This window comes from Chrysemys picta, chromosome 3, assembly GCF_011386835.1.
Source record: "Chrysemys picta bellii isolate R12L10 chromosome 3, ASM1138683v2, whole genome shotgun sequence".
In the NCBI taxonomy this organism is placed as follows: domain Eukaryota; kingdom Metazoa; phylum Chordata; order Testudines; family Emydidae; genus Chrysemys; species Chrysemys picta.
The window spans coordinates 101,468,856-101,484,543 of NC_088793.1; the positions used below are offsets into that span (position 1 = coordinate 101,468,856).

General features: G+C 39.7%; 1 protein-coding gene across 3 annotated transcripts in view; it reads right to left on the reverse strand.

Annotated features, from left to right (window-relative positions):
* The window catches only part of MOXD1 (monooxygenase DBH like 1), a 95,323-nt gene that overhangs the window by 20,558 nt on the left and 59,077 nt on the right, over nucleotides 1-15,688 (reverse strand). For all 3 annotated transcript variants that reach the window (XM_024113466.3, XM_005280286.5, XM_065588650.1), the window contains 3 exons: nucleotides 14,951-15,142; nucleotides 9,684-9,743; nucleotides 451-593 (listed from right to left, as the gene is read on the reverse strand). In XM_024113466.3, the coding sequence (XP_023969234.1) occupies nucleotides 451-593; nucleotides 9,684-9,743; nucleotides 14,951-15,142 (395 nt within the window). The remainder of the gene's footprint in view (nucleotides 1-450; nucleotides 594-9,683; nucleotides 9,744-14,950; nucleotides 15,143-15,688) is intronic.

Genomic DNA, 15,688 nt, shown 5'->3' on the forward strand with positions numbered 1-15,688 from the left:
CAACCCCTTCTCAGCTAGTGTTGAAAACATTTTACCTGATAGTGATAACTGATCTTACCATTAAATTAAGTGTAACATGGTTCCATTAGGCTTTTTGTAATGACAGTGAAAATGATTTTGTTCTGTCTATACTACCCATCGAACCTTTTTCAGTACCAGTGGAGGAGGTGCCTCATGACTGACAAGCATGGTCAGCAATGTGTCATTTTTTCTACTGTAAACATACCTTAGAAGAAGTGCAACAATTATGAGACATCAGATGCTGGAAACACTTACTAGTATTTCTTGTGTTTAATTCAAGTAGTGCCAGTGATGCTAGATGAGACAACATACTATGTTATTACAAGGGGTTAAAAAAACATATGATGTGTGTGTGCAATAATCCCACAGACAAAAATGAATTAATGAATGAATACAAGGTGCACACCCTGTTATATTTCCCCTACTTACCTGACTGGTCTATATATTTCCTTCACTCCAATAAACTGGAGTTGCTCCATTATGTCTGGAATACTTGCACATCGGGTAAGATTGATTCTCGGGTAGTACAGTAGGTAAGACAGGCACATTTCATTTCTGGTGCTCAGACCCCCCTGAAGATGAAGATGTTTTAGCAATATAAGTTTATAATTTCTCAGAAAAAGACAGTGATGATAATTAATATGTTAGCTAGTGAACTGTATATCAGAAAAGAAAAAATGGACCAATATGGCAAGGTTATTCTGCATATTCAGTTATCAAGGAACAAAAGTCAGTAGTCCTTTTGTAACAAAATACATTAAAAGCCCACTCATTACTCTTATCGGGTATAAAAATAAATGTCAGCAAAAGCTGAATAACCTTCCTGCTATTTTACACCTTTGTAGTCTTTCATGAACTCTTGTTTTGACACTATTTTCCAAAGTGAGGTAGGGTAAATTCACACTGGGTTGCTGTGAACCCCGCTGCACCAGGAAGAAGCAGTTGGCAATGGGGATGATTCAAGTGCAGCTGTGGGTATTTTATTGTAACACCCGCCCATTAGTTGTTTTTCCCATTGTAGACCACTTCTAGCTCACTGACATGTAGGTCACACTTGTTATACTCAACCATTGAATGCCAAGTCAGTGGAACTACAGTTATAGCATAGCACTTGCTTCCTTTTCCTTCCCATACTATTTCTGTAACCGGGAAATCAAGAGAAGTAATCAAGATGTTGAAATAGAGAGTGCATATTGCCTGAATACAGGAGACAAAATGGAAGCAGTTGAAATCCATGAATATCAGTGAGGGTTACAAGATAGTATATCATGAATCAGTAGCTAAGAGGAATGGAGTGGGGATAATGGTAGCAGAAATATTACAGGATAAGGTACCTAGACATTCTAAAGAAGAGTGACCTGCTGATGAAAGTTAGAATAGCAGTGAGCAGAGAACAAATATTTAATGTTATATGTGGATATGTACCACAGGTTGGTTGTACAATTCAGAGAAGGAAGAATTCCAGGTAGTGCTAGATCAAGTGATAAGTGAAGTACCATAAGCTGAGTACTTGATTATTGGAGCGGATCTGAATGAACATGTGGGAGAATGCAGTGACGGCTACAATTGTCATGGAGGATGAGGCTTTGGAACCAGAACTGAAGCTGGAGAGGATATATTAAAGGTAGCCAGAGCCCACGGCCTGATTGTTGTCAACACAGGCACCAACTCTCCAATGTCCTTGGGGGTGCTCAACCCCCGGCTCTGCCCTAGGCCCCACCCCAACTCCACCCCTTCCCCCAAATCCCCAACCCTGCTCCACCTCTTCCCGCCCACACCCCACCTCTTCCTGCCCCATTCCGCGCCCTCCCCCAAGTGCGCCGCATCCTCGCCCATGCCCTCTCCCCCCCAGAGTCTCCTGCATGCCAACGAAACAGCTGATCGTGGTGGAAGGGAGGTGCAGGAAGAGAGGGGAAGGTGCTGATTGGTGGGGCCCACCGGCGGGAGGGAGGCGCTGGGAGATGGAGGGGGAGGTTGATAGGGGGGCTACCAGTGGGTGCTCAGCACCTAACATTTTTTCCCCATGCGTGCTCCAGTCCTGGAGCAGCCACAGAGTCAGCACCTATGATTGCCAATATATACTTTGTAAAGAGGAAGGGGCACTTAATTACATACAAGCTTGGTGCCAGCAGGTCCCAGATCGATTACATCCTGACAAGAAGAGGAGATTTAAAAAAACATGAGAGACTGTAAAGTTATCCTGGGAGAGCAAATTGAGGAGCTTGTAATGGACCTCTGGGTGAAAAGATTAGTGGGGGGACAAAATATGAGTTGAGGAACAAAGGATAAACTGATGGAGGCTTATGGATGGGAAGTTAGTCCAATCTCTGTGGAAACTCATCCTTAATTCTCAGACTATGACCAAACCTACCACAATGATACTAATAAGGTGTTGGGGAAAATAGCCAAAGATATCACAGAAAGTGCACAAGCTGCTTGTGGCCAAACAAAAAGAGGGAAATTGTATGGCAAGGGGACGTGGTGATGGTGGTGGTGGTCTAGTGATGTGCAGGAGGCAGCAAAGAAAAAGGAAAGAATTAAGCAATGGCAGAAAGTCAGAATGGAACAAAGTTATGAGGGATACAAGAAAACAGTAAAAAGAATGGTTGCAGAAGCTAAGCATCAAGCATTTAAAGCCTCAGATGCAAGACACAGGACTTCTATAACAAAGGAAGGGGAAAGGGAATATATAGATTAGCCAAGATTAGGCAAAGAAACATAGAAGACTTGGGAGCTGTAGAAGTGTGTCAAAGATGGAAATGGAAGAGTACTGGTGGAAGACAGTGAAATCATTAGGAGTTGGGCAGCAGTTTTATGAGAAACTACTCAATGAAGAGAACGTGAAGAAACTGTTGAGGCCAGTATGCGCAAAAACCTCACAAAACCTATCATCATGGTGGCGATGCAGACAACACTAAAGATGATGAAATGCAGGAGGGCAGTGGGACTAGACTGTGTACCAACAGAGGCATTTTAAAGTATTAGGCCATGAAGAAGTGGTTATGATGATGAATTTTTTCAACTTAATTCTCAGTATCAGAAAAATGTCCAATGAGTGGAAGAAGAGCACATCAGTCTCTTTTTTCAAGCATAAAAGAGATGTGCAAGAATGTAGTAATTACAGCCCGATCAAATTAATGAGTCACATGATGAAATGGATGGAAGGAATTATCAAGAAAATAGTTTGTGAGGAGCTCGAGCTCATATAAGCAACAACCAATTTGGGTTTATACCAGGAAGGCCAGCAATGGATGCAGTGTTTGCAGCCCAAATATTGCAGAAGAACAGGGAGAAATGCAGAGAATTGCACTTAGTGTTTGTGGATTTAGAGAAAGGCTAGGACAGAGTGCCTAAAGAATTGTTATGTTGGTGCCTACAGTCACACAGTCTGCTACAGATATATTTTCAGATGATCATGGACCTGTTAGGATGCAGCTGTGGCTACAGTGAGGGTAAGTCTACATCAAGGATCAGCCTTAAGCCCTTTCCTCTTTGTGTCTGTAATGGACATCTTGGGGTTGGGCGTGGTGGCACACCTGTAATCCCAGCTACTTGGGAGGCTGAGGCTGGCGGATTGCTCAGGGATTCTGGGTTGCGGTGCGCTTTGCCGATCAGGTGTCCAGTGCCACTAACAGCCTCGCCAGCAGGTGACTGAAGGACTGGCTAGAACAACACGAATTACATGTTGTGATCGGTGCTCTCTGTGAGGGCCGATGGACCTATGGACACCATGTGACACTTTCTCGGGGTGCCCAAGACTGAATCATCATGTTACCCCCACTGCCTCAGCTAGAGAGAGGCTTGCTGGTGCTAAATTAAGTGTCAGCTCCCTGACATCCCCAGTCTTTTACTCACACACACAATCTCCAATCCCCAGTCTTTTACTCACACATATAATCTCAACAGGGCTCTGCCAGTCCTTACTTTGCCTTGCAGTTTAACACTTGGTGTATTCCAGTCCCTGAGCTCCTCTGAAGTGTACCTCACTAGTGTCCAGCCCGTCACTGAACACTCACAGTAATTAGCAGGTCTGCTATTCTTGAGGAAACAGTACACACACAGCTTCATTGATACAACTCAGGATCATATCCTTTATACCACCACAGCATGGAGATATAATTATAGTGAAACAATCATAAGTTTATCATCAAAGATTAAGATGTAAGAGATAGTGAGTAACGATAATGGAAACAGAAATGATTAGATATAAAACAAAAGAAAAGTATAACGTGCATCTTAGAGGCTAAACTTTAACTTTGACAGGTTAAATTCCTTGTCTAAAGCATCAGAGGGGTAGCCGTGTTTTCCTTCCATTATTTCCAACAGGTCAACTTGGGATCCCATTTTCATGAATATAATTGTGCTGCCCAACTAATTCCTTAAGTGCAGGATGACAGGGTGTTATCCATGTCCCCAGGTTATAGTCCCAGTAAACCTTTGAAGTGCACCCCCAAACAAGTAGTTCCCCCCTACTGTTCTCTTCTTGTTAAATCTGCATTTAGCTCAGGTTGGTGATTGTGAATGAAACAATGCTCAATTTGCAGTTCAACAGACAGACTGATTTCCTGCCAGACCAGAGATGTTTATCAGTTTCTCACCTCTGCTGGGGAATATCAACTTGATACAAAATATAAGGATATATTCAGTATGTAGACATAACTTTTTAAATATGATCAATATGTGCATTCCACAATTACATTAATGGCCAGCATGATCCTGGCTTTCATTTAAGATCTTACTCTATGGATAGATACTATGACAGCAGTAGGTGTAGTGAGTTTGTCAACCTTGATAGGAGTTGCTGACACAGAATAGGGAACCCTTTGCCAGCTGGAACCAAAGGGCCTCTGTCTCACATCTTGATGTGGGAGACTAGGGGAGATGCTCCATGGAGCATGCTTTTCGCCAATAACATTATATTGCACCATTAAGATAAATATGAATTAGAAAAGAATCTAGAACTATAAGAGGCTGCATTAGAAGAAAATGGCTTCTGAATCAGTTGATAAAAGATAGAATACGTGTGATGCTTCATTAAGAGGCACAACGAGAAGACAATAAAATTAGTTGGTAAAAAAGTTAAAGGCTGTTATGACAGATTTATATTACCTATTTGCTTGGGGCGTTAGGTAATTAGGCTGAGGCCGTAGGATTTCTAGGGGAGGAGATGACGGAGCACACCAAGTGTTTAAGTTTTAAAGCTTTATTAATAAAATAATAAAATAACAGCGGAGAGTGCTGGGTTTTTTTCCGTTATTTAGAGGAAGGAAGAAAGAGTTAGTGCCCCAAGCCCTAACCCACTTTTATACTTACACCCGCACTAATCGAGGCTGGCCAAGCCTGGGTGTAACGTAAGAGGGGGAGGGGTGGATGGGAGTTTTTGTTTTGTGCACGGGTTGTTTAGGGTTTGCTGTGGATTTTTGACTTCCTTTGGTTTTGGGGAGGGTGTTTTTAAGTTTGGGAGTTTTTGGGGGGTGTTTTGTTTAGGGACCTTTGCTTTTGGTGCTTTTTGTGCTAGTTTAAACCAGCTTTTTGTGGCCTTTTTAGTTTTTTTAAAAACACACCGACTTTGGGGACGCAAAATGTTGTTGTTTTTTTTGTTGGCTTTTTCTGTTTTGCTTGTTTTTGCAGTTTTGCTTAGCTTAGTTTGTTGGTTTTTTAGGCTGGCTAGGGTTGGATAAGATATGAATGGAGCTGCGGACTTTTTGCCATGACCTTGGACCAGGGCCAGCATTTTATTTTTAGACTGAGCTAGCTGAAGTGTTGAGTTAACTTGTTTTTTGCCTTTTTTTTTTTTTGCCTTTTTGCAACCTGCAAAGGAATTTTTTATTTTATATTTATATTTATAACCCTTTTTAAAATGCCTTGCGATGCTTGCAACAGCATTAGCAATATACAATTAAATACCTTGGTTCATTGTTGAGCCATGATGGGAATATGGATGTAGATGTTGGGAGCTGCATGAAGAACACTTTATGTAAATGGAGGGAATTGATGGGAATTCTCTGCGATCAGAATATGACAGAAACTAAAAGCAATGTGTGTAAGATCATGATTAAGCCAGCTATGCCGTATGGGTCAGAATGCTGGCCAACAAGGAAGAGAGAAGAACACCTACTTTACACTGCTGAAATGAGAATGTGCAGATGGACACTGTGTAAGATGAGAGCTGATAGGCTACTTACTGAAACAGTATGAGCCAGGATGCAGGAAGTCACCCTTTTGGAAAAGAAGAGGGAGTATCGACTGAGATGGTTGGGTCACATGAGACAATGAAATGTGGGATATGTTGGCCAGAGAGTACAAGAGCTATAGTAGTCACAGGACAAAGACCACAAGGAAGACCTAGAAGAAAAGTGGTTTGAAATGCTGAAGTAGGACATGAAGAAGGCTGGTGTCTGCTTGGAAGAGGCACTCAACAAGAGCGCTTAGAGGCAAAGAACAAGAGCTGCTGACCCTGATTGATGGGAGAAGGCAAAGACGAAGAAGACTATTTCTGTAACCTTTTGCATTATAGAGTTTGGCCCAGAGACTTACATGGAAGTTGCCAGCACTTAGTTTAGGTTTACTCCAACTTGAATTTGCTCCAAACTGCAAGTGCTCCCATGTGGCACTGTCATATCCAACCACTAACTTAAAATTATAAAAGACCCAAGAGTACTTCCATTCTAAAAGACTTTACTACATTTGAAAAGAATGGTCGAGAGTGTCTCTCTCTCTCTCTCTCTCTCTCTCTATATGGTCCCCCTTACAGTAGTATCTGAGCACCTCCCAAATATTTGAAGATCTATCCTTAAAACACCACTGTGAGGTAGGGCAGTTGTATTATCCCCATTTTCAGACACAGACAGAATTGAGATACAGAGAGATCAGTAACTCAAGTGTGGCATTTATCCCCAGCTTTGGCTTGGGACAGCACAGAACTGTACCACACAGGGGGACCACCAGAAGGCATTCAGTCTCAGTTGCACTGAAGTGGCAGCCGGGAGCACAATAATAATGTGTTACCCCTTTATTTTTTTTTTATTTTTTTTTTTATTTTCTTCTCAGGAGGAGTACAAAACCAAACAAGCAACACATCTTTAGTGGCTGCAAAATACTCCCCTATAGCCTGGCCGGCCAGATCTTCTGTCCAGTGTATAGGAGGGGGCAAAGCCCCGGTTCCATCTACCTTCCTCCTGTACTTTTTCTGCCAAGATCTACTGCAGGGACCATCTTGATACTAGCCTCTGTGCATCCTAAGTTCATTCACTGCAATTCTGATCAGCCCTTACCCTGTCCATTCAAGGGAGGGCAGGGTGTGCCTTGTTCCCTCCCACCCCACTATGCAGCCATGTAAGGGAACCACAATCTAACTGCAAATGACTTGCTGAAGGTCACACTGGAAATCCCTATCAAAGCTGGAATTGAACTCAGCAACAAGCAAAATCTACTTGGAATAACTAAATGTCAAATGCTGCTTGCAAGAACTCCCACTGATTTCATGGAATCACAGATGCTAGAGATGGAAAAGATTTAAAAGAGTATCCAGACTTCACTGAAAGTACACCTGGGACTGAGGTAAACAGGAACTGGTTCTAAAACTGGTACATGAAGGCAAACCTAAAAATATGTCCTAGGTGAATAATTTAATCCTGATTGGTTGCCTACAACTGATAAACAACAAGATACTGACAGATTCAATTCTGTACAAAGATTAACAATGGTTTGGTAATTTTTCCATTTGACTTTTTTTGTTTTTCCTAATCTTAAAGCCTTAAGCCATGTTTTGCTAAAACAAATTCAAGTTGTGTAATTCCATACTGGCATTCCATTTCATATAGCTCCAGGTATGAATTATTACTATCTTGCTCTGTGACATAATAGGGTGGAAGAACAGAATGTAAAATAAAATTGCAGTATTCAGTCTAATTATATATTTTCTCACCACAAAAGGTATTTTAGTACCAGAGAGCACAGTTTAATTATTAAACACCTTCTGAGTTAAGAGTGCATAACCAAGGAATAGGTAACAGAGTGACTCATTACTACTGTTAAAGTTTTCTAAGCTTGGATGGTAGATATATGGCTCTAACTAAGATATAGACAATGCATCAAAAATTAAAGACATCTTTGTAAAAGATGCAGTTCTCTTTTGTTTACTTATCTTTCTCCTGAAATATATATATTTCACTTGTAATGGTAAACCATAATTCAATAGCCTAATACCTATGTACTGTCTGGAGTGCCCTAACTAGGTTCCTAATTATCCTGCTCTACACACAGATATGCAGCTCCTCAGGTTTCAACTCTAGGAATTTCTGACTTACTTTATCCTCAGGGGGAGGGGCCAGTGCCAGAGCAGAAAAGATCAGAGGTTGGTACAGAGCAGAAAAGATCAGAGAATCTGTGAGTAGTTTCAGTCCTAATGCTGAAGATCTTAAGCCCCTCTGGCACAACTCCAGGCCCCACACTTCCTTCATCTTGCCAATGATTTCCCTGCCACGCTGTGTTCTGGGACCCTCCTCTGATGAGACTCACAAAGCACAGGGAGACCTTCACTGATGGAAAATCTTTTGGATTTGGAAGGCAGCATGCCCTCTGGAGTAGCTGCTCTTTGAGCTCAACTTCCATGACCCAACATGTCTCAAAAATCCATCCCCCTCCCATCTACACAGTAGTCTCATGTAGGAGTTTCCACAGGCTCTGCAGGAAAAGGTTGCTTAGGTGGTGCTCTCCACTTTTACATGCATTGGCCACATTTGGACCCCAATCCTGCAAAGACTTACTCGGGTGCATAGGTCAATAGGATTATTTACAATGTGTAAAATTAATCATATGCATGAGTCTTTGCAGAATTAGATCCTTGGCTGGTATTTGCATGCTTTCACTCCCCTCCATATAGTGCATAGTTGAGCCTAGGATGATTCTTTATGATTAGGTTGAGCAGTAAACACAGACTCAAAATACAACAGTCTAACTACCAAGACTATGTAGTGCCTAAACATACATACACATTTAATTGTCTAATTACTATGAGTCAGACACTGGCTTTGGAGTCCCTATTCAGTCTTTTTATTAGGCAAAACATCCAGATGAAATCAATGGGTTTTTTGTCTGAGGACAGACTAAGTAAGGATTCCAGAATTTGACTCACATTAATTAGGCAGTTGAGAGCTCACATATTTTCAAGCACTAAATAGACTTGGTAGTTAGGATTGCATATTTTGATTCTATATTCACTGCTTAACCTAGTAATAAAATATTATGCCAATCCCCCAAATTTCCCACTTTTGTATTATATGGAGGAGACAAATTGATGTAAATATCATCCAGTTGTGCTGATATATGGATGTTTTGCCTGGGAATAGATTTAATAAGAGCATTAATTGTTTCTTATTTTAATGAGGAATAAAAAAGAGCCAGAACAAGCATAGTCTCATGAAAGATCAAACTTCCAAAGGGAAGACTGGTGCCTTACTTGCATGCTATACAGTTACAATTAGAGAACATTAAATGATATATAGTAATTTCTGCATAAATCCATAAGTAGCCTATCAGTTAATAATGCTTTACTCTTCATAATATCAAATTATTTTTGCTTCCAAATGAGAACATATCACTTATGTATTTATTTCAAAGAAATATGCCTTCGGTGTCAACCCATTTGAAAGTTTCCTTACCCATGTCATACGTATTCGATCTACAGTGCTGTAGCGACATTCCGTGATTAAATTATCCCCCTGAAACACAAAATATAAGAAGTTCACAGTTATGAAGTTTAATAACATTTGGTTCAGATGATGATTTACTATTGCAAAAGCTTAACAAATAATGGTCAGAACACTGGAATCCAGGGATTTGAATTTTTGAAGGAGCAGAGGATGAGTACATTAGCCCAGACTAAAACTTTGGTAGCTTAGTTAATTCATTATTCATTATCCTTAGCGTGTGTAAATTAGTGTATCTATCTCCATTGACTTAAATGAAGGTATGTCAATTTACACCAGCTGAGAATCTAGTCCATTATTTGTCCTGCAGTAGCACCCAAAAGCTCCAGTCACGACCAAGGCCCTCACACATAGGAAGATGTGGTTCTTGTTACAAATTCCTTACAATCTATGAGTATGGATATTTTGTTTGTGGTAAATCCTCTCACCAATTTCAATGGGACTACCCGTGTGAATAAGGAAAAGATTTTCCCTATCATAAAAGCACCATATTGTTTGCCATGATTGGCAGTCTCACCTCAAGAGAATCCTGAGCTTGGTATGGCAGGAGGTGTGGTGAGCTAATGATTGAAATGAATTGACAGATTTATTTGGAAAAGATTGCACATTTTCTGTCGTTAGTATGTTCAATTAATTCTTCATTTTCATGACAACTAAATTGCTCTACCGTGTTTTTAAATAATAAAAAGCAGTAGCTCACAGAATAACTAATCTTCTATACAAAATCAAATGCAGTCTACATGTCCCTATGCAAAGCAATATGGATCAGAAATTATAACACCAGACTTATGAGGGGTGCAGAAATACTGACTGGACACATTTGTATTAGCCTTGTGGGAAATTCTTGTCTAACCTTTAATTAGAGGAGTTCAGGGCTCTCACATGCTTGTTTATTCATTGACTGAGTTGTTAAATGATTACTAAAAAGAGGGAAACCTACTTTTTCTGAGGAATATTTTTTATCCCTTAAAGAAGATGGTGCCAGAGTGTCTGCAGCCACTGCCCCTCACAAAGTAGTCCTAAGATCTGAAGAATTCAGTGCCACAGGGCATAGGCCTGCTACTTAAAAAAGGTGTATTTTGTTAGCTACCAATAACCCCTCCCCCCCCCCCCCCCAAAAGGAGGGGAAACTGAAAGGGTTGGGTTTAAATCATGGATTTAGAAAATTCCTCTTCTGGCCTTAGCGATTTAAAAAACAAAACAAAAACAACAACAACAACAAAAGCCTACAACTTTCCCTGTAAGTGGATGTAGAGAACAGGATAGAACTAGAAATATGATACTTTGGGGAATTTCAGAGCACACCAGTTCTGGGGATTTTAATGTTTATTTGCATATGGATAGCTGAGTTATTTAGCCCTTATCTGCTGATTTAATTTCTCTTGAAATGGTCAGGAGATTACCTACCAGAAGGTCTGAATCCACCTCTGCCTATGTCATTCTGATAGTGTGTACACCTTTACAGCTTTGTAATTAAATTATGTAATTAGTTGTGAAATGGATAAAGTGGACTTATTGGTTCTAGGAGCAGTCATCATCCTAACTAAACTCTGACTCTTTGAAGAAGATGTATATACCTAAGAACACGGTCAAGAAGGAGGTGGGAGGCAAACTAGTAGAGAGTCTCTGAGTAAAGGGTAAAAAATAGGGGTGACGTCATGGTAGGGATTTGCTATAGACCATCAAATCAGGAAGAGGAAGTGGATGAGGCATTTCTAGAACAAACAACAGAAATATCCAAAACACAAGACCTGGTAGTAATGGGGGACTTTAACTACCCAGACATCTGCTGGAAAAGTAATAGGGCAAAACAAAATATTTCCAATAAATTCTTGGGAATGTATTGGGGAGAACTTTGTATTCCAGAAAGTGGAGGAAGTAACAAGGAGGACAGCCATTTTAGACTTGATTCTGACCAACAAGGAGGAATTGGTAGCAAACATGAAGGTGGAAGGCAATTTGGGTGAAAGTGATCAGGAAATTATAGATTTCATGGTTCTAAGGAAAGGAAAGAGTGAGAGTAGCAGAACAAGGACAACTGACTTCAAAAAAGACGACTTTAACAAACTCAAGAGAACTGGTAGGTAAGGTCTCATGGGAAGAAAATCTAAGGGAAAAAGGAGTTCAGGAAAGCTGGCAGTTTCTCAAAGAGACAATAACTGCAAGCTATCCTGATGTGAAGAAAAGACAGAAAGAATAGTAAGAGGCCAATATGGCTCCATCAGGAGCTCTTTAATGACCTGAAAATCAGAAAGAAATGCTACAAAAAGTGGAAAGATGGACAAATTGCTAAGAAGGAGTACAAAAGAACAGCACAAGTATGTAGGAACAAAATCAGAAAGGCTAAGGCACAAAATGAGTTATACACCTAACAAGGGAAGTAAAAGGCAATAAGAAGAGGTTCTTTCAATACATTAGGAGCAAGAGAAAGTTGAAGGGAAGTCTAAGTCTTCTTTTAGTGGGGAAGAAGAGTTAATAATTGATGACACAAAAAAAGCTGAGATGTTAAATGCCTATTTTGCTTCAATCTTCACTAAAATGTTAATATGACCAGATACTTATCACAATTAATATTAACAGCAAGGGGGAAGGAATGCAAGTCAAAATAGGGAAAGAACAGGTTAAAGAATATTTAGATGAGTTAGATGTATTCAAGTTTGCAGGACCTGATAAAATTCATCTTAGGGTACTTAAGGAACTAGATGAAGCAATCTCAGAACCATTAACAATTATCATGGAGAACTGGAGGATAAGTGAAAACTAGAGAAGGGCAAAGATAGTACCTATCTTTAAAGTGGGGAACAAAGGTAACCCAGGGAATTATAGACCAGTCAGTCTAACTCTGATACTTGGAGAGATATTGGTACAAATTATTAAACAAACAATTTATGAGTTCCTAGATGATAATAAGGTGACAAGGAATAGCCAAAATGGATTTGTCAAGAACAAAGCATGCCAAACCAACCTAATTTCCTTCTTTGGCCTAGTGGATAAGGGGGAAGCAGTGGACATGATATATCATGATTTTAGTAAGACTTTTGATACAGTCCCACATGACAGTCTCTTAAACAAACTAGGGAAATGTGAAATTATTACATGAATTTACTATATGGTGGGTGCACAACTGGTTAAAAAGCCCTATTCAAAGAATAATTGTCAGTGGTTTGTTGTTAAACTGGGAGGGTATATCTAGTGGGGTCCTGCAAGGGTCAGTCCTCGGTCCAGTACTATTCACCATTTTCATTAATGACTTGGATAATGGAAATTGGCAAAGCTCCATTGATGTCAGTGGAACTATGCTGATTTACACTAGCTGAGTACCTGGCCCTTTGAGTACAGGTAGTTATAGAATATCCAGCAAAGCTTTCTTTGGTTGGTGATTAGCTCTTCCAGTTTCAAATGCATCATAAGCTTCTAATACTTGCAGAGAACAAATAGTATGAACTCAACAACTCCAAGGAACAGCACATGCAGGAACAGACAGAGAGACTGATAGGAATGTCTGAGAATACTTTGAATTAATTGTTCTGCCATACTGTCAATAAGCAATATTATTAATATTTATATGTATTGTGGTACCAGTAATATTGGAATCATTGGGTATCAAAGTATGATAATTTAGATGCTAGTGATTCATATTATAGCAGGCATAGACCAGGGCCACTTTAAAGAAGGTTGAATTCCAACTTCCATTCTAGCCCTCTCTTTTTGAGTTGCTCATAAAATACTCAAGCAAATGTGCTTTTCAGTCTCTTTTCTATATATTTCTGTTTATTCTTTAATCTAAAAGGGACTTTTCTCTATAATTTGCATACAGGCTTTTTCTATAAAGGTATTCAAACTTCTAATCCTCTCCCAGCCCCCACTTTCTCCTTCTCAAACCCCTGCACCTCTTCTCTGGAGATGGAAGCAGTGCTTTCTCTTTTGAAGTCCCACTGGACTGTTAGCAGTCAGACTTCAAAAAGAAAATACTGCTCTCCCCTGCAAGCACAGCTGCACCTGAGAAGTGGCCAGGCTTTGAAATGGAAGCTAGATAAAGGTTCCCATTTCAGTTTCTTACCTTAGAAGGGCAAGTATCAAAGGAACCTGGTATGGAGGAGGAGAGATAGAGATGAAGGGGATTGTGAAGGGAAGACTGACAGTTTTAAGCTAACATTCAGTCACTCTGGAGGCCTTTTCTTGTAACTTTCAACTCACTTTCTGTTATAGACCCCAATTCTGAAAAAATTACCAGGTGCTTAACTTTACCCATATGTGTCCATCCCATTGAAGTCAACGGGACTGCTCCCCCTGCATGAAGATAAGCACATGATGAACTGCTTTGCTGAATCTTGACTGGAATGCTCAGAGCCCTGCAGAATCGAGCCCTCAGTCTGCAGCCTCTCTGCCAAGACTGCCAAAAAGTTGCCAGTCAGAGCTAACAAGAGCTGAGTGAATAATCTGTAATGAATTTAGTCTCTTTCTTCTCATGGAATGTCTGCAAATAGATGGCGATTGAATTGAATGTATTTGTTAATAAAAAGTGTTGAAGATTTTTGTATTTTTTTAAATTGTGCATTATATTATTTATTTATTTTACAATGATCAGGAGTGTGCTAAGTGCCTCAGTGAAAATAAGACATCATGATTTCTTGCCCCAAGGAGATTCAGTTACTCAGTGAAGGTCAATGCAGAGCATGATAGAGTAATGAAGTTTTTCCCCTTTAGCAATAAATAAAAAATTTAAAATAAATGGAAGACTTAGTTGACTGATTTCCTGTCTGTGTGAGGTTGAACATAAACAGCTCTTTGCAAGTACTTGATAGTCAAGATGTGTTGTGTTAGTTACAATTGGTCAGAAAAGCCATATGGTGTTGTTTTCTTTCCCTGACTGGATGAACGCACAAAAAAATTGGCACACTCACATATGAGAGTTTAAAATGTGCTTTCCACAAACATTTGTGACAATAAAACTCAATTGCTCAAATGTTTGTAGAAACCAAACACAAAAGAGATCAGAACATGGTCAAAGAAAATTATTTAAAAAATTATGTAAATATTCATGGGATATTGTTTAGGGTATTTTCCCAACTCTAATGTGATGGTGGTTTTGTGAAAGGCAGGAAAGTGAGTAAGACAGAAAAGTCATTTCACAAGCAAAATTAGTCCTAACTATGAACAAAATATTAGTCACTGTGGCTCACAAACTATGGTCAGGGGAAGAATTAAGAGATTCATACAGGCAAGATAGTTCTTTCTTCCTTTAGATACTGAAATTCCTGAAAATTGAAGTCAAACTCATCGTCATAAGCAAGCAGCTTCTGTTCTTCACCCTTGCGGAAGTGACGCATCCTGATGGCTCTGCCAGCAAGATGGGCATGGAGAAGAACAGCAAACACATGAATCCCACTTGGCCTCTCAGCATCCAAGGCCTGACAAAGGGAAACCAACAAAACTGTCAGTACATCACAAGCACAAAAGGTAAACAGATGAGTGAGAATGTTAAATATATAAATGCACTGTATGTTTCCTCAGTTTATAGTAATATAAGCAGTGTGCAATATGGAGAAACAGCAAATATAAAATACCAAATGAAAACTGAATTGCCATTGTACAATAAAAACAATTATTTAAGCGGTATTTATTAGTCTTTGATGCACATATGTAGCTCTCATTAAAATTAATTGGAATACCACATTCCCAGTACACAACCAATAGAATCTGACCTTTAAAATACAGTTTTTAAAATGGTATGTTAATTTCATAGCTACAGGCTGCATATGAGTGTGTCTTTATTGTGACAAATGATTTTCAGTGTGTTACCACATTACTAGAAAGCACATGCAAAGACAGGCAGTTTAAGATGAAAGTTTGGAATTACTGTTTAAAATGTTCTTCTGCCCAACTGCAGGTGAGCTGATACCAGAATACTGCCGAATTAAGTCTAAAGTTTTCATTCCAGGCCAAAACAATTTTAA